We start from the raw sequence: 24,014 nt of genomic DNA on the forward strand, positions 1-24,014 counted from the left end.
TTGTGAGAAAACAAAATAAATAATTTACTTGGCTCTATTAAAAAACATACAGATTGCAAATGTGTCTCCTAATGAGGGTATTAACGAAGGTGATTCTGTCTAATGAGCACCAATGAGACTTGGAGACCAAGGTAAGGTAATAAGCAGTTGGATTAATTTGCCTTCCTGATTTCCCTAGATTATTAAAAGTAGTGAGTTTTAGGTTGCCAATTCAGGAGTCTGAAATGCCTCAGAGTCAAGGACAGTCTCAGGGACAAAGCCAATCATCTCCGCCAAGGTCCTGATCCTGCTCAAATGGCTGCTGCATCTGAATAGGGCAGGCTGTGTATGTGCAGACTCCCGTGGTCCAGGCTGCCTCGGTCACCCAAGGTCCAGTGTCCAGATCAGACTTTTCAGACACTTGGTTTCTTCTCCTGCCACCAGCTGTCTGCTCCCTGGCAACTCCCCTGCTTATTTATATCTCCTCAAAGAGGAACGGAAAAAGATACCAAAAGAAAACAAACTTGATATAGATAATCTGGCTGCCTGTTAGCTCTGTTAAGAATATTCATGGGATTGGAAATTAAACTTAACTGTCAAATTCATCATATATAAGTGATCCCTACACCAATTAGTGGCTGAATCTGTATGGCTGATAAAAGATGACTCACATTTAGGGCAAAGAAGTAGATACTGAAAACTTGATTTTAACATAAACAATTCAAATAACAAACTGCTGAACAAGCTTCACTCTAATAAACACCTGCTAAAAAAGATGGCTAAACTGCTAAATATGACACATAGAAAACAAAGTGGTTTTCCTGGGTCAGGTACAGCATGCTAAGCAGGAAGACACTTAAGCAGATGGAGAGCAAATTGAGAAAATGAGCCTTGACCATTAAAGATCACAGGCTAAGAACTCATTTTGTTACACATGTTTTATCACCAATAGATGTACATGATGCAAAATATTGATTCAATCTTTAGGTTTTGAAAAACTTGACTATTTCTAAGGATGACAAATTTTAAATCATCTTTCTGATAACAATATTTCTAACAGCCTAGGTTTTAATTTCCACCTTACAAAAGGGGAAACCCGAATGACTACTTCTGGTCATCAGGAATAGGAGTTAGAATGACTAGCAGCATAAAAGGCTTCCTTGGACTGCTCCGGTCTAGATGATACAGTGTCTATTCTACCCCATTTCTTCATGATTAACTTTTGTCATTAGAATAATTTAAATGAGTTTAGCTAGTTTACTCACCAATACATTTCCCTTTGTGCACCATGAGCTGATCAGGACTACCCACAGGGAAATACAGGATTTCACAAGAGCCAGGGGAATCTTCACTACTACATGCAGAATACTGACGTTCTCGCCTTAAAAATAAATTTGGACAATGATTTTTTTTTTCTTTAAGATTAACACAGGAAATTCTTGCCCCTCCATCTTCTCCTGCTTACTAGCCCATTCACTGTCCAATATCTGTCTCCACTGGGAACTGAGCTGAAGGTGCTAATGGGAAAGTTGTCCAACCCCTACCATTGCCCACTGAGGTCTTCTTCACTGAACTCTGCAAACCCCTAACTCTACAGCTGTGCTGTCCAATTCATGTGGCTACTTAAATTTAATCAGGATTAAATTAAATTAAAAATTCAGTCCCCAACTGCAGTAGGCACCTTTAAATACAGGGACATCTCATTTGGTTGAGCTTTGTTTTACTGCACTTCACAGATGCTGCTTTAAAAAAAATATATCGAAGGTTTGTGGCCACCCTGTGTCAAGCAAGTCTATCAGTGTCATTCTTTCAACAGCATTTGCTCACTTGCCGTCTCTGTGTTACATTTTGATAATTCTTGCAATATTTCAAACTTTCTCGTTATTATCATATTTGTTATGGTGATCTGTGGTCATACAACTATGACTCACTGAAGGCTCAGATGATGTTAATCACTTTTTAGAAATACTTTTTAAATTAAGGTATGTATATTCTTTTTAAAAATATAATGCTATTGCACACTTAACAGACTACAGCATAGTGTAAATATAACTTTTATATGCACTGGGAAGCCAAAATTTCATGTGACTCGCTTTTCCATGATACGCACTTTACTGTGGTAGTCTGTTGCCACAACATCTCTGAGGTATGCCTGTCCTCAACAGCCACAGTGGCTAGTGGCTACCATGCTGGGTAGCACTGGTAGAGAACATTTCCATCATCACAGAAGTTCTACAGCAGTCATTTAGTTCAATCCCTTTAGCACATCTCATGCACATGCACATCTGGAGAAAGCTGCAAAATGGGGCTTGGAGCAGTATAAATTCCTGGTCTCCAACAGGGCCCCCCCACCATTGACTACTCATTCATTCTCTCCCTTGCCTTTGGTAGATACTCTCTGCCATTCTTCTTCACTTCTTCAAAACACTCAAAGCCCAACCCCTCCTCTTCTCTTCCCCTTTTTCTACTTTTCTCCCCCTGGGTAGGAAGTAATAGCTGGGAAGTTAGATTATAATGTAAAAAATAATGAATAAATCAGGAAGAAGATTGCAGGAACAAGGAAAGGGAGAGAGAGCTCTTAATAGTCAGGACTGGATGCTTGTAAGAAATGCTTTGATTGGGCACATGAACAGGTCTCCAGGAAGCAGCCTTCTCACTCTAACATGATCCTGACTTCCATGTTCACTGAGAACATGAAACAGTGAGCAGTGAAGCCCACACCTTCAGTGGGTCCACCTAGAAAGCTACTTGGCATCTGCATGATTCTGTCTTTTTCCCAGACTGAGGAAGCGCGGCTGCCCTGTCCTCAGTTCCATCCCCTACCGTCTTCCCTGGGATCCTAGTCCATGGGTCAGTCCCTCTCTCCCATATGCTCAATCTGTCCCTCTATATTGGCTCCTTCCCCTCAGCCTACAAATCTCTCCCACGCCATACTCCTCTCCCACAATCCCCATCTTGTTCTTCACTTTCAAACTTCAATACTCGCTGTCTCCATGTCTGCACCTTCTATCTACTCCTAATGCCATTGCAAAGTCAATAAAACCACCTCCCTCCTACCTACTTTCAATCTGATTTCTCCTCTTGGGTCTTTTGTTTTGGTTGGTGGCACAGTCATCTATTCTATCTCACTAGTTAAAAATGTGCAAGTCTCCCTGAGCTCCTAGATCTCCTGCATCTAATTGATCCTCAAGTACCACCCTCTCCTCTACAAGTCCCTGCTCTGTTCAGGTCATCATCAAATTTCTCCCGGACACACAAAACACCCTATTATTAACTGGTCTTGCCATACTCAGTCTTACACATCTATCCCTGCAACCCCTAACAGTCTTCCCATACTGCTGATAAGACCTATTAGGATTTGAGTCTCTCATATCACGTGTCCACATACTCTAAACATCAGGGAATGACTAATACATTGTAGCTCTGTTTAAATTTCTACTTCTTAAGTTATTTGTGCAACCACTGGGGCACAGTGAAATTTATGGAGAAAAGGGTAAGACTGATGGTTTAAAATGATGTGCTAGACTTATTAACATAAATGTCATATACCATATTGTCCTTTTCTTGACACTTTCACTAAAATTATGTCTTTGTATTTCAATTTTAATGATACATCTTTTCTTACTAGAACTCTTAAGAATCTCACTGTGTTTGTATTTAACAGTCATGACATAGGATAGACTGACAGCAGGAACAATTCTGAAGGATAAAAAGTAGACCACATAGAGGTTGGAGAGAAGTCATAAAGAAGCAAAATCCAAAGTCATCAGTGTTTCCTGTTTTCACCCCAAAACGTGTATATATTGGAGGCTAATATTGTCTACCTTGGACTCATCAGAATTGGGTTTGGAACAACCTTCTGGAACCTAATCCACTCATAAGTAAAATAGCTTCTAAATTCAGCAGAAATAGCCATCTCAAATGCAAGCAAATGGTACTTAGAAGCAGAAACACTGGTGTTATTGTCAAGGATTTATTCTAGATTATGGAATGTTCATGGGGGTTTGCAAATATAATTAGAAATACCACCCACGTTATCAGTTTTTCCAAGTAGCTGTGGCAGTACACAAGGATAAAGAGTGTTTAAACAAAATTGCCAAATAACATTAACTAGGTCTTATAAAGGACAGAGAATTAGACACAATTGAATTTTAGAAGACTAAATTAGGCATCTAGGACCTTGATACCTCAAAAAAGAAAAGATGATTAAAAAAAAGCCAAGGGGCAAGAAGTGAGGTTGCAATTTGTCAAACGGAGACTTGAGAATCAGGCTCCCATCCAAGAGACTGCCCTACCAATATAGCCAACGGTGTAGATGGTTGGGATGGGACAGAGAAAGGGGACTCTCACCTGAGGCACAGGGGGCTAGGATAGCCTCACCTTCCTGCCTAACTCACTCAGATGCCACAGAAACTCTAGTTCTTGGTCCCCCAATTTGAAACTTGGGGCAAATTTGTGAACATAAAGTTAATAAGAACTCCTGATACTGTTTAATTTGAAGTGAACCAGTCCATGCCTCTATGGAACCAATGGAGAGACCGTGAACAATGGAGGATCACAGGTGTGGAGATGTATGAAAGATCCCCTCTCCCCTGACCCACATCCTTTATACTTCAGTGTTATAACTGTTATGAAGGGGAATGAATCACAAAACTGGTTTCATGAAAGATACTTGGAAAGTGTTAAAACAAATGAAAGTTTTACTTTATATTGCTAACTAATATATTAAGATACACAGGCTTTGGAAAAGTTATTAAAACTATGATCTGACAATTTCATCAGATTTCACTACAAGTTGTTTGACTCCTCCTATGTCTTTCACTTTTCCTGATGGGAAATCTCAGGGACTTACCGAGACCTCCCAGAGGAGCTGGTCCGATGTTTACCGTTTCCGACAAAGTCAGGAGAGCCTCCGTGTAGAATGGCAGCTGCTCTATGTCCTCCGGGGTCTCTCCTCGAGGTATGATCTTGGCTTGACAAACTAGCGATTTCTAAACGCCCCTAAAAAAAGTAAAAACCTACTTTAGACATAAGTCATACATGGAAGACAATCATGGTACATAGTTATAAATATGCAGAGAGTGCAAATTTTGTTTAAGCTGAATGCTTTCAAGTGTAATAAAGTTGAACTCAACTTTTAAAAATATAATGCCCAAATTTGTACTGGTTCAGGAACTGAAGGCCAGGTTACAGTTTCAAGAGAATGTGAATTTTATCCATCAAAATGCTTAAAATCTTGTAATATACATGAAAAGTTAGGGAGAAGAGCAAGAGATGAGCAGAAGGAGGCATTCAAAGAGATATCAGACGTAAGACAGGACAGCTGGTGGGAAAACAGTATCACCTTACATTTGTATATGGCTTTGCACGTCCACAAAGAGCAGTACATCTATCTGTAGGAATAATTACATAAGACAAAAAGGAAGGCATTAACTGTGCCATTTTAAGAGATGAAGAAAAGGATGGAGAATGTCGTCTGTCAAGGTCACAGAGCCAGGCAGTGAAAAAGCCAAAGTTTTCAGCCAGGTGCTGCTTACTCAAACATCACTGCCTCCCCTCACTGCACCTCATCGTTTCCCTTAAGTTAAATGCCATAATTCTATAAAAGAGAAAGAGAAAAATTGTCTCTGATTTCCCCAAACATGTGTAACTGGTTTTTTGATTGAGCTGGACTCAGGGAAAATGTAAGAAAAAGGACTTTATCATTTTCCACCACTGCCTGTTAAACCTGTTCTGTTGAATCCTTCTTTTCCATCACTGAATGAAAACTCAGACAGATCCATGTGGTCTATTCATTCACTCTTCAGTATGAACAAACAGTCTTGTTTTCCAAGTATGAAGAATTTCAGTCCAGGTTGGTTATTAAAGCTTCAATCTCCTCTCTCTTTTGACTCTTTAGATAAACTGCTGTAGTTACATAAGCCTAAGTCATCTACAGATGACACAGAACTCTAAATTTTGCTGCCTATTTGGAGAATACAAAATACAAAATGAATGATATTTGAGGGATTTTTTTTTTTAGTGCTTCATTTTAAGATTTACTACTGATAGTAACAGACGAGGGGGAAAAGAATAATGAAGGAAAAAGAATACTGAAGGATGAAGGACAGGGTCCTGACTTCTCAGATATTCAAACATTATAAAGATACAATAATCCAAATATCAATGGAAAGAAAAAGATTTTATGTTTGGCAAAATGTAAATTATTTGAAGTATGGCAGAATTGATAGACTACCTGCTTAGCCATTTCTTTCCTTTTTTTCTCTTCTTTTATCTCTTCTTTCCTTCTCTGAATCTCATGAAGGATTTCACGTTGCTGAAATAAATCACACTGCCATCAAATGCTGTTCTCTGAAACCCATACAACATATAAATTCTGGAATCACAAAAAATCTTTAGAATTTCAATAATTCAAGTCCTCCTCTAAGAGACCTGAATATACAGACCTAGTACAAACTGTGGTTATATCAGTTTTATCAGAGTTCTAATGCAATAGGCTTCTCACTTAAACAGGTGTCAAGACTGTGTAGGGAGGGGCATTTACTCTCCACTCCTCAAGTTTCCATGCGGAGGGACTTTCACTGCAGCACCACCACTGGCCTCTCCCTTCTCCCTACACTTGACTGAGCCCCTTCTCTTCAATACCTGCCTGTCTGCAGAGGACAAGCACTCGTGCCTGCTCTGTGCCACCAGGTGCGGGGGCTGACCTGGTGGAGGTGGGCTGAGCTGGCACCACACCCACAAGCCATAGACTTCAGCTGCACTCCCCAATCAGCTTTCTCAGTATTAAAAGTGGCATTTTGCTTTCTGTCCATCTGACTCACGTATCTATTGCTCAAATGGTTCTGAATTGAGGTAGAGAAAAATAGTATTTTTTATGCGTCTGTTAAAATTCTGGGTTGAAAATATCAAAACCATTGAGAGACTTACCAAAAACTATTACAGCAATAACATAAAATGAAAAAACATACCCCAAACTTACAGGTAGTTACAGCAGTACACCAAACCAAGATTAGCTAAATATCTTTATCTTCTAATAAAAACGTGTCTGCCTAAGAACAATGACAACAATAAGGAACTGTAAACCCTAAGTGATAACTAGGCTACACAATTAAATAGGAGATAAGCAGTAACAAAAAGAATGGGACTTACAAAGACATTGTTAACATAAGCAAAGGCTGAACAAAATGAAGCAGGGGAAAAAAAAAAAAAAGAACCAGGAATAAGAAACGAAGAAAAGCAGAAAAAACAAAACCATAGAAGTAACTGTAAGAAACAGTAACATCTAAAGAAAACCAAAAAGCCTCACTGAGAGATGAAAATAAATGGAAAAACATTCCTGGATAGGAAGTTTGAATATTGTCATATTAATTCTTCCTAAATGAATCCATAGGTCCAGTGCAATTTTACTCAAAATCCTGGAGGCTTTGTTTTGTTCTGATTTTGAGAAAGCAATCCTATAATGCATCTATAAGAATAAATGTGTGAGAATAGTTGAGGGAAAAAAAAAAGAATAATGGAAGATGAAGGGACAGGGGCCCTGACTTCTCTTATAAAGATACAATAAACTAAAGAGTCTGGCAGAGACTCAAGAAAAAAACAGATGAATTGAACAAAATAGATAATATGCAAATAGAACTTAGTATATATAATTAGGTAAAATATACTTTAAAGGAAGTATTACAAATCACTTAAAGAGAGATTATTTAATAAATGTGTTAGAAAAATGTCTGATAAAAAAAAGAAAAACTGAACCTCATTTTCACAACCCACCCCAAAATAAGTTCTAGATAAGTTTATTAAAAGACTAAGTATGAAAAGAAAACTAAGTTAAAAATCACGAAGGAAATTTAGATACATGTATTATCTTTGATTAAAAGATTTGAAAAATAACACAGGAGTGTAACCCTTATGCAAATAGATTAAAGAAAAAATACAAATGGTTAGTGAACACAAAAAATTTCCATCTCTGGTTTTGGCTACTCATTTGGGCACAAGATACTTGTGCCACAGCGGGAAGATAGTAATAGCCTCTAAAACTCCGTGCATCCCGCACAGCTTTACAAGCGCAGAAGGCGCACAAGAAGATTGGTTAAATGACTTCTTTTGTCTTTTCTTTAAAGACCTGGACTAAGGGTTCTAGGGCCAGCACTGATATTTGTTGGTAGGGAATATTTATTTCTCAGTTACTCTGATGGCCTCCTCTCAAGTGAATCCATGGTTCTTGGATCAATTGTTGAGCAAAACTTAAATAAATACTGATAAGTGTGTAGGCAGAGACAGAGTAAACACCTATAGGAGCTTTCAGTACTTGGGGCTGGTTGCCGTGGTGACCCGGGTCTCACCTCCTGTTCCTCTCTCCGCTTGGCCTCAAGCTGCCTCCGCTGCTCCTCCTGAGCCTGCCTTGCCAGCATTTCTTCATGAAACGACTTGGGAGGGGGCTTGTTGTGCTCGCTGAGAAATGACTGCACGTAGTAAGCCAGTTCAAATATCATCACCTAAACATGTGGATGGAAATCAACCACAAATGGTCAAGTGATGGGAAGACAGGGCCCAAACAGAGACTATAGAAAGACATGCAGGCCGTCAGAGACACTCATAATGGTGATAATCATTTTGATGGGACATGTTCTGAATTATAGGATGTAACCACAGCAGGAAAAAGCTTTTATAGGGCTCATCTCATTGTGTGACTATCAAGACAAATCACTATCCAGATAAATAAAAAACTTCACTTTCCTTTGGCAGTCCCATTCAATTTATTGGCATTTTTCAGTATAATAAATTCGGTAAAACATTTTTCTATATAAATAAATCTGGTAAAATATTTAAGACTGCATAAAAGTAAAAACTACCTTCCCAGCTAGAAAACCTGCCTACATAATGACAGCTGAACAGAGAACAATCATTGCTGATGTGAGAGCATTCATCTATCCATACAGCATACTGAAAACGTCCGACTGGGGTACAGAGGCAAATATTTAAAGGTCTCACTATCTCCCTGCTAGGGAAGCAGACCAGGAGCAGACTAATCAATGCTCAGAAAGCACTTCATTTCCACTTAGGGAAGCATTCACAGTATCAGAAGGAAAAAGGCCCCCTCTCAGACATCCTACGTGAATGAAGGAAGCTACTTTCCCCTGCTCCTAGGAGTCATAAATCATAACAGGGTTGGTAAATCAACAGAACAGGCTTTCTAGGACCCCACACTGACCACTATCCCAGCCCCAAAGAGGTCAAGAGTGCCAAGGTCCTTCTGCAGGTGAGGACCACCACTCTGAAATTTTTTCCTCAATTACAATGAATCAAGATTAAAAATTCCTGTTTCTAACGGGCTGGTAAAAAGTAATATAAGTTACTGTACACAAGAATATAACGTTAGTTTGCTTGGTGTTCACCTTTCTCTTGGAGAGAAAGCACAGCTATTGTGGGGAGATCATGTATTTTTTACTATACCAGAAGCTGTGGTTTTCTCTGAATACATTTCTATTTACAGTTGAGAAACACCAGTCTAGAGTCTAAGAGGCAAACTATTGTATGAAAAGCTCTTTTAAGGAAAGCTGGCCAGTGAAGGCAGTTTCCGTTAAGTTAAAGAGAAACCATTTCTACACCAGAAAGGAGACAGGAGCCAGGAGCCAAGGAGTGGAGGGATTTTTCTTTTGCTAATCTATCTATAGAATTTTCTATACAAATCTGACAAAATATATGAGTAGATGTAAATAAGAGCTGCTCTCCAAACTGGCTCTTGTCCACCTTGCCTCTTAATCTACACAGTTCACTGCCTTGCTTCTCTCAAGGCCTCTGCTCAAATGTCACCTTATCAGGGGTCTCTCCTGACCTCCTTATGTACAACAGCCACTCCACCTCACCTCGCAATAAACATCTGTACTAGTCAGGATTCTCCAGAGAAACAGAACCAAATAGAAACCAAAACACACACACACACACACAGTCATCCCTCAGTATCCACGGATGCTCAAGTCTCTTATATAAAATGATGTAGTATTTGTATACAACCTACATATACCCTCCTGTATACTTTAAATCATCTCTAGATTACTTATAATACCTAATAGAATGACAATACTATGTAAACATCATGCAAATACTATGTAAATAGTTACTGACATGAGGCAAATTCAAGTTTTGGTTTTTGGAACTATCCGGATTTTTTTTTCCTGAATATTTTTGATCTGTGCTTGCCTGAATCCACAGATGCAGCACCCATGGATACGGTGGGCCCACTGAATGTGTGTGTGTAAAGAGGGTGAGGGGTGGTGATTGAGACTGATTTTTAAGGAATTGGTTCATGTGATTATAGAGCCTGGTAAGTCTAAAATCTGCAGGGTAGGCCAGCAGGCTAGTGACCCAGGGCAAAACTGATACTGCAGTTCAAGTCTGAAGGCCATCTCCTGGCAATTCCCTCTTCTTCCTAGGTGGCCAGTCTTTTTCTATTAAAGCCCTCAGCTGACTGGGTGAGGCCCACGAACATTATGTAAAGTAACCTGCTAAACTCACAGTCTACTGATTTAAATGTTAATTTCATATTAAAAAATACCTTCACAAAAACATCTAGAATAATGTTTGGCCCAATATCTGGGTACTATGGCCTAGCCAACTGACACATAAAATTAACCATCACAACATCTATTAGAACAGCTAAAATAAAAAAGTGACAACATCAAATGCTGACAAGGATGTGGAAAAACTGGATCACTCACCTATTGCTGATGGGAAGGTAAAGTGGTACAGACAATCTGGAAAAGTTTGGCAGTTTCTTAAAAAACTGAACATGCAACTACCATACACTCACAATTGCACTCCTGGGTTTTTATTCCAGAGAAATGAAAACTTATGTACACACAAAAACCTGTACATAAATGTTTATAGCAACTTTATTTTTAAAAGTCCAAAGCTGGAAATAATCCAGATGGCTTTCACCTGGTGGATGGTTAAACAAACAGTAGTACATCTATTCCATGGAACATTACTTAGCAACAAAAAGTAACAACTACTGATACATGTAACAACATGGATGAGTCTTCAGAGAGTAATGCTGAAGTGGAAAAAAAGCCAATACTATGACTCTACTTATATAACATCCTTGAAATAAGAAAAGTATAGGAATAGAGAATAGATTAGTGGTTGCCAGGTTAATTAAGGAGGGCATGGGGGGGTTGGAGGGGTTTACGGAGTTGGCTATAAATACGCAACACAAGGGATCTTGTGGTGATGGAATTATTCTGTATCTTGACTGTATCAATGTCAATATCCTGGTTATAATATTACACTACAGTTTTGCAAAACGTTACCATTAGGGCAAACTGAGAAAAGGGTACATGGGCTCTCTTGGCATTGTTTCTTACAACTTCATAAGAATCTATAATTATTTCCTAATAAAAAGTGTAGTTTAAAATAAAGCCAAAAAATGGCAGGGGGGACAAAAGCAGAAATAAACAAGTGAGACTACATCAAATTACAAAGTTTTTGCACAAAATGAAAAGGCAACCTATGGAAGGAGAGAAGATATTTGCAAATCATTTATCTGATAAGGGGTTAATATTTAAATATATAAAGAACTCATAAAAACTGAATAGCAAAGAACAAACAATCCAATTTAAAAATGAGTAGAAGAATGCAATAGACATTTTTCCAATGCAGACAAAGGGCCAAAGGTACATGAAAAGATGCTCAACGTCACTAATCATCCAGAAACGCAAATCAACAACATAATGAGATATCATCTCAGACCTGTTAGAAGGGCTATCATCAAAAAAGACAACAAGTAACAAGTGTTGCTGAGGATGTGGAGAAAAGAGAGCCCTGGTACTCTGCTGGTGAGAATGTAAACTGGTGCAGCCACTACGGAAAAGAGTATAGAAGTTCCTCAGAAAATTAAAAACAGAACTACTATATGATCCAACAATACCACTTTTGAGTATATATTCAAAGGGAATGAAAACAAAGGATCTTGAAGAGATATCTGTACTCTCATGTTATTACAGCACTGTTTACCATAGCCAAGCTAGGGAAACAACCCAAGTATCAACAGATGAATGAACAAAGAAGATAGGATACATATAATGTATGACATGTATGATACAATGGAATACTATTCAGTGACGAAAAACAACACCCTCCTGTTTGTAACAATGCAGATGTACCTTGAGGCATTATATTAAGTTAAATTAAGTCAGACAAAGAAAAATACTGCATGATGTCACTTACATGTGGAATCTAAAAAGGCTGAACTCATAGAAACAGACTAGAATGGTGGTTACCAGGGACTGGGGTGCGGGTGGGAGAAAAGGGAATATATGTTGGTCAAAGAGTACAAACTTCTAGTTAAAAGATAAGTTAAGTTCTGGAGATTTAATGTACAGCATAGTGATTATAGTTAATAATACTGTATTGTAAAAGGAAATAGCAAAAAATTTTTCAAAAAGGAAATCATAAATCCAAGAAACCAGAGGATTCTGTAGCTGAATTTTCAATATAACTGCATATTATTTTTCAGTTAGACATTAGACTACACTAGAAAGAACTAGGCGAAAAAAAAGAAATAAACTAGAGAGAACTCTGGAAGAATTCCCAAGGCCTAGTTTTTTGTTCAGGCTGTTCTACAGTCACTTTCTGTACCTCAACAATGACTGACATTCTTTGAAACACAACTTAGATAGGCAAAGTTTTCACAGCCAAAAAGCACCTCACGGGGCATGTTGTGACTCACTGTGTTACAAAGTGCAAGTAAAAACTGCCCGGCCACTTTTCTAGAGCTCCAAAATAGACACGGAATCCTTTCTTAACTCCTGTCAGTTTCTACAGGATGGAATAGTAAAGCATAAGCTGTCCAGGCAAACACACTGAATGATTTTACACCAAAGTGAGGAAAAGATGGATTATACTTAAGGGGATCCGTGGGGCTTAAGGAACACACAGTAACACTCTGCACTGAGAAGTCACCTAGTCTAGCCCTCTAGAAAGAGTTCTGCCACCCAAGGGGGAGCTAGTGTAGACTCTGCTGTGCAGAGGATTCAACAAGAATCAGTACCGAACGAGGTATGAATGCTCAGGGAGAGGAGGGACATGGACTGAGGAGAGTAGGTTGCTCATTACTGAGAAGGAAAACAATTAGTACGAAAAGGGGAGAGGTATCAAAGTTTGGTCAGAAATCACTTGTCTGCAAACATTTTCCAACATAAAGATTCAAGACAAGATCAGACAATGTCAAGTTCAAAGTGTGCGAAAAGTATGGCTAGGTTCATATGGACTGTTCTCAGAAGAATTCTTACGCATCAATATTACTGTCTATACACATTCTACAATTTGTAATTCATAGATACCATACGCTAAAGAAATACAAATGCCAATGTTCCTCCTTATAGGTAGCAATAAAAACTAAAACATCCCAGTGAAATTTAGATTTAAGGTGCAATAAGGAAGGCCTTTAACCCAAAGAAAATGCAGGAAAGCAAACACTGGTGAACATGAAATTTTTTTACTGTCCTCTTATAATTCCAGTTTAACAAATCATACCTCGCCACAATGTTTTTTGGCCACTTCTTCTAGGTGAGACTTTAACAAATTAACACTTTCATTTGATAGACCTTTGGCATTCTTTAATTCTATTTCAGGGACTCTGGAAAAAAGAAAAAAGAAAAAACAAAACGGAGTTACTCTAGAAAGCATAGATTATTTGCATTAACATTTGCTAAGTTCCAAGCTGAGGGCCTGGAGATTTCAATGGGACCTCATTTGCGAGCCTTACTGTTCATTCCCCACCAACACTTCACTTCCCTTCATCTCAAAAGGATTTCAACTCTACCTCTGCAACTCTGTTGACACAGTGCTCAACATGGAGTTGCCTATCGCCTGTGGGGCAGAACTGCGCTGGCCAGTGGTCAGAGTGGGCTGTCAGGTGCCCTGTTCCCCAAGATGACCAGACTTACTGGGGCTCAATTGGGTGTCTCCTCAGCTCCTCTGATTTCAACTTTATAATCTGATTCAAATTTCCAACATCTACTGTTTACTGCCTTTTAAAAAAATCACTCCAGCTCAGTGCATGACTCTAGCCTAGTAACTTAACCATGTACTCCCTTGTATGGTAATGCTCGATCCCTCCACATCAGGTAACTCTAACAGCTTACCCACAAGAGTCCAAGCCCTTTGTGCTCATTGGCGTGCTCTGGCATAAAGCTGGACAAGAATAACTAGGCAAGATGGAGCCACAGTTATCCATCCAGTATTCCCACACATGCTGTGTCCCAGTCACCCGTTCGGATTGTAAATGAGCTCACTCACTCATGTACAAATCTAGGCATGCACACTCTGCAAACTTTGCCATTCCAAGGATGCCTAACACTCCTCTTGATCCCTACAGAGCACAACTAAGAGACAACACCTTCTACCCAAGGAAGGTACAACCTGCCCTTGGGGTTCCTCTTACTTCCAACCAATAAACATCCAATAACAACTCACTGAGATTAAGTAGGCTTCATTTAATTTTACAGAAGAGAAGATGATTCATCACTTCCCACTAAGCATTTCTGAGTGATTCATGGCATTTCACCTTGGCAAGGCCTTTACTACTCACCCCTGCATTCTCTCAATGCTTCAGTATGACAGACTGCTTCCATCATCTACTTGGACGGATGGAAATCTGAGAGAAAGTTCTGAGTCCACGTATAGATGATCTAAGCCAGGAGTCTCTCTCTCACAGTGTTATCAAGGACTAATTTGCAGAAAAGGAAAGTTTTCCTGTACCATATCATCTCAAAAGACAGAAATGTCCCCTCAAGTCAAGACTTACATAATTATTTTTAAAAAATCAAGCAATTGTTATACAGTATTAACAGATGGTGAAAAATTCATCTACAATACTAATTAAACTTGCTTTACATTTTTCAATGTTGTCTTTATGCCCTTGCCACATAATTCATACTTTTATGTACCTGGTATTATAATGTTCACTTTTAAACTTTTTATAAGCATTTGCATGTAGTTTCTTAAATAATCATCCCATTGTATTTTTACCAAGTGGACACATCAAGATTTACCTGAATAGTTCCCTAATGCTGAGGCTCTCAACCAGGGGTGATCAAGCCCTCCCTCCGCCCCCCAACCCAGGGGATATTTGTCAATGTCAACATGGCAAAGAAGCTCTACGCCCCTTCTCAAATTCCTTGTCTATGCATCTCTTCCATTTGACTCATCTTGAGTTGTATTCTTTCTGATAAACTGGTAATAGTAAGTGAAGTGCCTTCTTGAGTTCTGTGTGCTGTTCTAGCAAATTATCAAACCTCATAGCGGGTCAAGGGAACCTGCAAATTTACAGCCAGTTGATCAGAAGTACTGGGACCGCAACTGGTGTCTGAAGTCTTGTGGGAATGAGCCCTTAACCATGGACATCTGTCAGAAATGAGTTGAATTGTTTGGACACCCAGTTGATGTCAGAAAAGACACCACCTATTTGGTGTCAGGAAAAAAAAAAAACCTAGAGAGGCACTGTCTTATTTTTCTTTCATAAAATTAATAACACTTTAATTAATTCACTAATTAACATTCTGCATACCTACTACATCTACTCTAGAACTAGAGGTTGGGGTAAAAGTGGGTTACTAACTTTGAGAAGCTCATCTTGACCTATCTGTATTTTCATATCCTCCATTACTTATTAAGTCTGCAAATTTCATAAATTTACCACCAAGTGTACATTAAGCACCATGTGTGAGGCAGTGCTTCCTTTTATTTGTCACTTTCCTTCACTGGTTCACTGTACAACAAGCTCAAACCATAAAACATCATCCAGGCCAATCTACTTTTCCACATAGAAAGTCTAGGGGGAGATTACATGGAATATACATGATAAATCAAAAAAAAAAATCGAGTCCTGATTGCTAATGCTACCAATGGTTTCCAACCAGAGGTGGTATCCTATTCAGTGGGGGTTTCTTTGGCTGTCTCACTGACTGGGGACCTCTCTTGGCATTAGTGGGTGGAGGCCAGCAATGCTGCACGCCCTGCAGGCGTGGGACTGCCCAGTGAGGACCCCTTAGCGGTGTCCCCAGAAACAGGGTGACTCTAAATCCTCCTTTACTCTAGGAAGTAAAGGTCCCATTAGGCCCAGAAGGCTACTCTAAGTCCTAACACCAATCATACTTTATAACTAAGTACACAATGCTTGAATAGTCTCCACACCTTTATCCTTTTCTTCTAGATTGTTCCTCTTCCCAGTTTATGAAGAACTAAACAAACAAAAGTTAGTTAACACATCAGAGGAAGCAAACATTAGTCACAGAACAAATATCAGTATCTGCAGAGAACACTAACTGTCAGCTGACTTAGCAGGAGATAGGTTTCAGGAAAATGTCTATTGCTGATGTAGTTTTGATGAAATACAGGTGGTAGGAAATGAAATTTTAAATGGAATGAAGGCTGGAAGGAGAAAATGTCATTAACTTCAACCAGTTTCTACGTTGTCAAAACAGAACTGAAATCTTATCAAAGCTATTTATAAACGTACTCACACATCTGGATAAGTGGGTGGGCATTTAACCCTCAAATCCACTTTCACGTATACTTCTTCACCAGTCAGGCCCTGAGGATACAGAACTAAATTGATTTCAGGAGGCTCTTTGACCTAAAAGAGAAAAAGAAAATCTTTTTTTTTTCTAGAAAGCCAATCATTAACAATTAAGACAATAATTATTTTAGCTCTAAAGTTCTGCTTTCAAAATATTACATATAATTTTATGTAATATAGGTGTTCGGTCACATTTTCCTAAAGCACGGTTTAAAAACAAAACTGGTGCCAGAGAGAATGCATTTTCCTTTTCAAAGTTATCTAAGGAGTGACCTGAAATGTTCCACATAGCCTCCATTCGTTCAAATGTCACTGAGTGCTCATGGCGTTCTGGGTGCTGCCCTGGGACTTCAGAGGCAGATCTAGGCAGACATGACTCAACTAGCTGACACAAACTAGAAGACAAGAGTTCAAAACAGTGATGAGTGCTGTAAAGAAAGCAAAGCAGAGTCATGGAACATAGTGGTGGTGAAGGAGAAGGTCAGGGAAGGCCTCCTGAGCAGGGGATACTTCAACTGAGATTAGAACGTTGAGATAATAAGTGAAAACCTAGATGTGGAGAAGTCTGGGAGCAATTCCAAAATTGTGTACGCTTGCAACCAACTGCTTTTCACCAAACACCTAACTACTCTACTGTTCTCTGATTTAATTATATATGCTTTTTCCAAAAAAGGGATTTGAGATATATACATCATGAGAAAGGGGAGGCCAAGGCACCACCTGTGCATATGGCCTGGGCACCTGACTAACAAGGCTGGACTTCAAATCCAGCTCTGATTCCCATATCTGCATCTTTTCCATCAGCCCTCCTTGTTAATGTCAACCCTGAGTTGCTGTGACTGAGCCTTGACTTTGCCTTGGAATGTCCAGGCAGCCAGGGCAAAAAGATAAATGCAGCATTATCAGAAAAGAGAGAGGGCGCAACAAAGTACTGAGCAACACTAAATTCTAACAGAAACTCATAACGTGAACCTGACACATGGCACCCTGAATTATATAATCAACTATGTACATAAAATATGTAAGCTCAGTTTTTCTATGGCTTTATAACAATCCTTGATAAAACCTGTGGTAAGGCTCCACAAAGCACAATTCTGTGACTGTGTTCCTGGGGTCAATTTATCTTTTTTTTTTTTTTGTAACAGATTGCTTTATTTATTAATATGTCATTCTACACATTACATAAATACAGCCTATATAATTAGAGTATTAAAACATTATTCCAGTAAGAAGTTCAGGAGTACCTTTAAGGGCTATTTTAAGATATATGAATACTTTGGCTTTCATTACTACATCAGATGAAAAAAGCAATTCGAAGAATAGTTTCCATCCTGCTATGAGTAACAACAAAACCAAGTAGAAAAATAAGAGTGTATTAAAAACAAACAGATTCTCAAGTACTTTCTGAAGGACTTATTCCTGTTCTCTTCAGTGAATATATACTCATACAAATTACTTAGTTATCTGAGAAGTGATTCTTCACCTATTAGGAACTCAATAAATATTTGTTGAAAGAATGAACTGTCTATAGAAATGGACCTACTACTTTACTTTGTGCTTTTTTTAAAGTTTTTTTTCCAAGTGAGAGCAACAGTAAACATACTGAAGTTCCTGTTTTGTCCAGATCATAAGCCTACAGACAGTGATTGTTACAAACACTACCGATCATAGCTAATAATCAAATTGATGTACAATTATCAACCTAGTAAGAAAATCCTATCATATTACAGAACTAAATCTAACCTAATAATTCAGCAGGCTTCAATCACTTGCAACATAGTCGAGAAAACGGGGCCAGGACTTCAGGGTTTGTGTTTATTTCAATGATCAATGAATTTCCATCTTTGGGCCCTCACCTCCCAACACACACTTTTAGAAACATTGCTAAAAATAGTAGCTGCAGCATTTCCTCACCCTCTTGTAAATTTGGCTCTGAAAATGTATTTAGGCTCCAAGTTCAGATGGGGGACCTTCCAAACAGGAAAAGAGTTCACTAAGGGAGCCCCACAAATGGAAACCAGTCTGTGGGCCAGAGAGCAGAACAAAGCTTTGTTCATGAAGCAAGTTCAACGGACACACATGATAAAACTCAGAGCTGAACACTCTTAACCTCCCAAAGTCAGATTTCATAACCACTGGGATCAATTTATCTTATGTTAATATATCTTCACATATACATTATTCTGACCTTCATTTTCTCATTTGGCTGCTGACCAATGAAAACTTGATTTCAAAATGCAAATGGGAATATTGCTCTAAATCTATATGGACCAACATAGCTTAAAGTAAATAGGAAGGTAAGAAAATAAGAGGAAATGCCATATGGATGCTCGGCAGGCCCAACGCACAAGGGGTATAAGATTTTAAAATGCAAACACACCACCTAGGAGCAATGGCAGATTTTCTGTCTTGAAGCAACTAAACTGGAGTAGTCTATAATTGAAAGGAGTAATAATCATAAAACTATAACAGCAAGCTGTGTAAGTAGAAGCTACAAATGCAAACCATGGGATAGGACTCTCTTGGGCTCTGTATAAAAATGAACTTGCAACATATAGACAACATATGCCACATGAAATGGGTTATCTCTGCATATGTAATAACAAATCAGGTTTAGCATTTCCTTTCGTCTTTATGCAGGAAGTAAAGAGTATATCTGAATGTAACTAACCCCAGGAGATGGTACAGGGAAGTCTCCACTTTATGTCTGGAGTCAATGGCACAGGCAGCTAGCTTCAGAAAACAGTGATCTACTGGGGGACTACACATTTTGAAGATATTCTTTACTACAGGAAATGCGTATTAAAGCACAATGAATCCAGTTAAAGACTGCTGGCAAGCCTCAGGGAAGGAGGCCTCCCTCAGCTACCAGGTGGAACATTAGTATATAGAACAATGGGGCCTAAAAAAGTGGTTAGGATCTTGTAAACACTCCTGTGCTGGCCCAGCCATAGAACACATACAGATCTAGTGTTCGTTATTCCACAGCAGAGCAGCACTAGCAGGACAGCAGAGATAATAGTGGTGAGTACAGATAATGCCAAAGCAAACTTTTAGGAAAGAGGGAAGAGCTTTAATGCAAAGTGAAGACTCCTAGAGGCATAAAGGTTTCAGCTTTAAGAAATGCGTGAGTCCAAGGGAGGGTGGGTGTAGCTCAGTGGTAGAGTGCATGTTTAGAATGCATGAGGTCCTGTGTTCAAACTCCAGTAGCTCCATTAAAAAAAACAAAAAGCAAAGAAAGAAATGCATGAGTTCAGTAATGGTGGTTTGGATGAACGAACAGACCCATGGCCACTGAGAAATGACATATGTTGGACAAAAACCTGACAACTTGTCTGGTTCTGAGTACCAACTGAGACCAACCCAAAGAGCAGGGCACTGAAGCTACCAGGTGACTGGCTACTTCTAAGGCTTTTACCTTTGGCTGACTGTTTGGACCAGAGTGATATTCCTCTCCATAGGGCACAGACTTTGGGGTATTTATCGACAGAGACTATTAATTGTTCCCCAATACCCATTCTCTTTTTATTTCTCTGTAACAAAATCCCTGATTTTTTAGCTGGATACATTTCCCAGACTCCTCTGCAGCTCAGTGTGGCTATTGGATTAATTTCTGGCCGGTAAGATGAAAAACTATAATATACAATTTCCAGGAAGTGACCCTTATCAAAAGAAAGGGGTGAAACTTCTTCATCCTTTTCTCTTTCCAGCTGGCTGGAATGCAGATGTGATGGCTGGAGGTCAGACAACCATTTTAGACCATGAAGGACACATTAAGGATGATGGAACAGCAATTCAAAGAAGCCCTAGACTCCAGACTTTTACATGTAAAAAAAATAAACTTTGTTATTTTAAGTTTTCTGTCATATGTAGCTAAACTTAATCCTAACCAGTACAGGCTCATGGGAGAAAAGGAAAAAGAAAAGGAAAAGAAAAGAAAAGAAGACAAGTCAAGACAGTTCAGGAACAGTGCTTTCAGAGGTAAGCGTGGAATATCTGCCAGTAAATATTCTCAAGCAAACTAAGAAGCTTCATTTCCCCAGTGTGGGAAGGGGCTTTTCTGCAAGATATGTTTAGGATACCAAGTACTAGTTCATATTAGGGCATTCAAGGACTCCTGGAGCTGAATAGGACTTGATTAAAAACAGTTCAACAACCAAGATGTACCAGGGAGTGGGATGGGGGCGGGCCTCCTTCATGCCTTTAAAAGATAAATGGTCATTAGAATTCAGTGTTGATAAAATCTCTGACTTAACCTACACAAGGAAATAATGAATTCCTGGAATATTTTTATGCAAATAAACAAAGTAAGGGGTAACCGAAAGTTTTTGAGAGCACCAAAGGAGAGGAAAACACAATGCAGAATGTATCAGATAAAAGTCAATTCTAAGGTTCATATAGAAAAAACAAAGTAAAACTAGTCAGGAATATTTTGTAAAGTAAATGATGATAACACTAAACACTGAGGCTTGTTACAAATCTACAGCAATGAAAGCAACGTGGTCACAGTACCTAAACTGATGACTGGGATAGAACAGAGAGTCAAGAAACAGATCCAAATATATTTGGTATTTCAATTAAAAAAAATTTTTTTTGAAGAGCTTTTTACCAGGCACTAGGCATGTAGGTGTGAACAAATACACAGATGCTGTCCTTATGAAGCTAGCATAGTCTCATATCATGTAAAGGCAGCATTTCAAATGAGAGGGAAAGACTGAAAAAAATCACCTGTGTTAGTCTAACTGGCTAATTGGGGGTGAGAGAGGGCAGTCTAGATTCACACTTAGACAGAGGTAAGAACTTTAAAAAAAAAAAAAAACTAAAGCTATTTCTATATTTATTTAATGGAAGTTTAAAAACAAAGTCATGAAAGAATTAAAAGAGAGCCTTGAAGAATTCATTTTTTGGTAACACTGGAGGAGGGAGAAAAACAAACCACAAGGACTATGTGACAATAACAATAAAAAAAATCACTATGACTATATTAAAGTTCTAAAAAATTGTGTAAAATACCCAAATATCAAAATACATTATGATTAACTGGGAAAAAAAATTTGCAATATATGACCCCAAATGCTAATTTTCTTAACAGATAAATAGCTCCAACAAATGAATAAGAAAATTAGACAACAGAGTGGAAAAATAAACCAAATAACATTGAACAGTCATTAGAAAAAGAGAAATTCATGGCTTACAAAGGTGGCCTTCATAATTCATAAAGAAAGAGTAAAAATCCATCTACTGGCAAGGATGAAAAAGGCTGACATCTACAATGTAGGTGAAGATGTAGGAAAGAAGCACTCGTACACTATTGGTGGGTCCAGAGACAGAAGCAAGCTTTTAGGAGAGCAGTTTGCAACAGCTTTCAAATGTTAAATGAGCAGACCTTTGGCTAACAAAAAGTTAGCCAAGATAATTAAGTGAATAATAAATTTATAACTGTAGAGTAAATTATATTTTAAACTAGCAGTGCCCAGACTTTTTTAGTATGTAAAATAATTTTTAGCATGCACTCCCAAAATGTTTATTTAGAAGTGATATACATACGATGCTAAACCAAAATCTATATTATAACACATCCTCCAAAAAGCAGTTTAAAAGACAGAAGTTTTTTAAAAACTTGAAGTTTATCCGGGTTAATAATTCTGCTCTGAATTTACTGGCAGCAAATCTGGTCTGAACTGACATGAGGCTATTAATAGTCTTTATTCATCCCGCTGAGTGTGAATATTTAAATATTCACGTTTCACTGTGTTTGATTTTGGATGTTGACCCGACACTGAGGGAGGTATTAGGTAAGGTATAGAATGTGCACACAGGACCATGAACACAAACTCTTGTGAATTCTGAAACCTGTCAGGCTTCAAGGTTTTGGATAAAGGATTGTGGACTTGCATAACCCTTCCCTAAAGACTGGTGAATAGCAAGTAATAAGTACTTGTTGAGTGACTACACCCTAATTCATCCTTAGGACCATCAGATATTTGCCTGTGGGGCCTATGAAAGTACTGAGGCTATCTGCCCGAGTACCTCAGGCCACAGTATCTGAATTCTTCTGCCTGCCTATTGCAGTTTTTGTTTTGTTTTGTTTATTCTTCTATCTTGTTATAAAGGCCACCAGTTATAAATTCTGAGATTATCATTATCCCTACCTAGTAGCTCCTTTTCCTTTTCTGTTTTTCTGTAGTCTTAGAATCACTAACTAAGCTCATGTAAATAAACTGGTTCTGAATGAAGTCTTAGGGGCTCTGTATTGACTCCCATTGTATAATTTGTGACAGGTATTTTGGCTTAATGAGCCTACTTCCTGGTTCTCAATGTTTGAGAACAGAGAGGTTACCAGATCACCAGAAAGTTATGCTATTATTTTTACTATAAGCCTGTATTATAAGGGGAATACTACATTTTTTACTATTTCAGGTTAAACAGGCACATGTTGTAAAATGCCAGAATTAAAGGTAGATGAAGGAAGGTACTACTTTAAAAATAATACACATAGGCTTAACAGTTTGGTAGATAATTCTTCAAGGATGGAAGAAAACTGTCAGTATTAGTGGCTTAACTTACTATGTCTCAACTTACTTCCAGACAAGAAAGAAAATAATATTTTAAACCAAATAACATTTAAAAAGGTCTGTACTCAGCACAGTCCCTTTCCATTACAGCTAAGAAGAATGTATTCTATGCTCTCTAAGTGCTTTAGAGGAAGGTACGGAGGAAAGTTCCTCCATACCGCACAGCACAGTGAGGATGCTGAGGAGTAGAGTGGGGTTCTATGTTTAACAGAACACACAACAGAGGGTGAGACCTGAGAACTCTAATGACGGCATCGGTAAAATCTGTGCAAGGGCCCCCAACCCATTCCCAGAACAAAGTTGCAGTGGGTCCCTATGAACTCGCTGTTGTATCAAACTCAAAGGTTTTCAGCGGGTAAAGAAATGTAAGGGTGTAAGAAGGCAGGGATGTTATGGAATGTCCGTGGAAATAAGAAGCAGAGCCAGGTAAGAGAAGCCGACTTGGGGAAAGGCCCAGGTAGGTGTTGGAGACGCGCCAAGCGGCTGCGGATGCAAGGACAAAAAGTGTGCGTGGGAGGAACGGAGAGGGGTGAAAAGACTGCAGAATTTTAAGAAGGGTCGGCGGTTCGGCTCCAACGGGGCCCCGCGGGCCTGGCCGGGGTAGACCGCGCCAAGGGAGGCTGGGCCGCAGCACGCCAGCCCCGATCTGACCAGCGAAGTTCCTACCCGTCCGCACGCGTCCGGCCGCAGGTCCTGGAAGTCTGCGCCATAGATGGCCTCCAGGGCTTGCAGCTCGTGGTCTTGTCTCTGCGGGTAGCTCTCTGACGGCTCGTCTCGGCCACGCCCGGGGGCCCCGCGGCCCCCAGCCATGGTAGTGCTGCCAGCAAGGCACCGAGGCCTTGCGGTGGCGGGTGGGCCCCAGGCGGGCTCCGTTCCGG

General features: G+C 39.1%; 1 protein-coding gene across 4 annotated transcripts in view; it reads right to left on the minus strand.

Moving 5' to 3' along the window:
- EIF2AK4 (eukaryotic translation initiation factor 2 alpha kinase 4) overlaps positions 1 to 24,014 on the minus strand; it is an 80,029-nt gene extending 56,015 nt beyond the window's left edge. For 3 of the 4 annotated variants that reach the window (XR_012073376.1, XM_072962689.1, XM_072962690.1), the window contains exons 1-7: positions 23,803 to 24,014; positions 16,506 to 16,618; positions 13,516 to 13,618; positions 8,325 to 8,477; positions 6,215 to 6,295; positions 4,832 to 4,980; positions 1,245 to 1,360 (exon numbers count right to left, since the gene is read on the minus strand). Coding sequence is in view for 3 of the 4 variants with exons in the window: in XM_072962689.1 (XP_072818790.1) it covers positions 1,245 to 1,360; positions 4,832 to 4,980; positions 6,215 to 6,295; positions 8,325 to 8,477; positions 13,516 to 13,618; positions 16,506 to 16,618; positions 23,803 to 23,946 (859 nt within the window). In the remaining variant the exon portion in view is untranslated. Of the gene's footprint in view, positions 1 to 1,244; positions 1,361 to 4,831; positions 4,981 to 6,214; positions 6,296 to 8,324; positions 8,478 to 13,515; positions 13,619 to 14,572; positions 14,711 to 16,505; positions 16,619 to 23,802 lie in introns of those variants that run through there. The other variant, XM_072962691.1, reaches the window with a different exon arrangement.

This window comes from Vicugna pacos, chromosome 6 (assembly GCF_048564905.1).
Source record: "Vicugna pacos chromosome 6, VicPac4, whole genome shotgun sequence".
Taxonomy (NCBI): Eukaryota; Metazoa; Chordata; class Mammalia; order Artiodactyla; family Camelidae; genus Vicugna; species Vicugna pacos.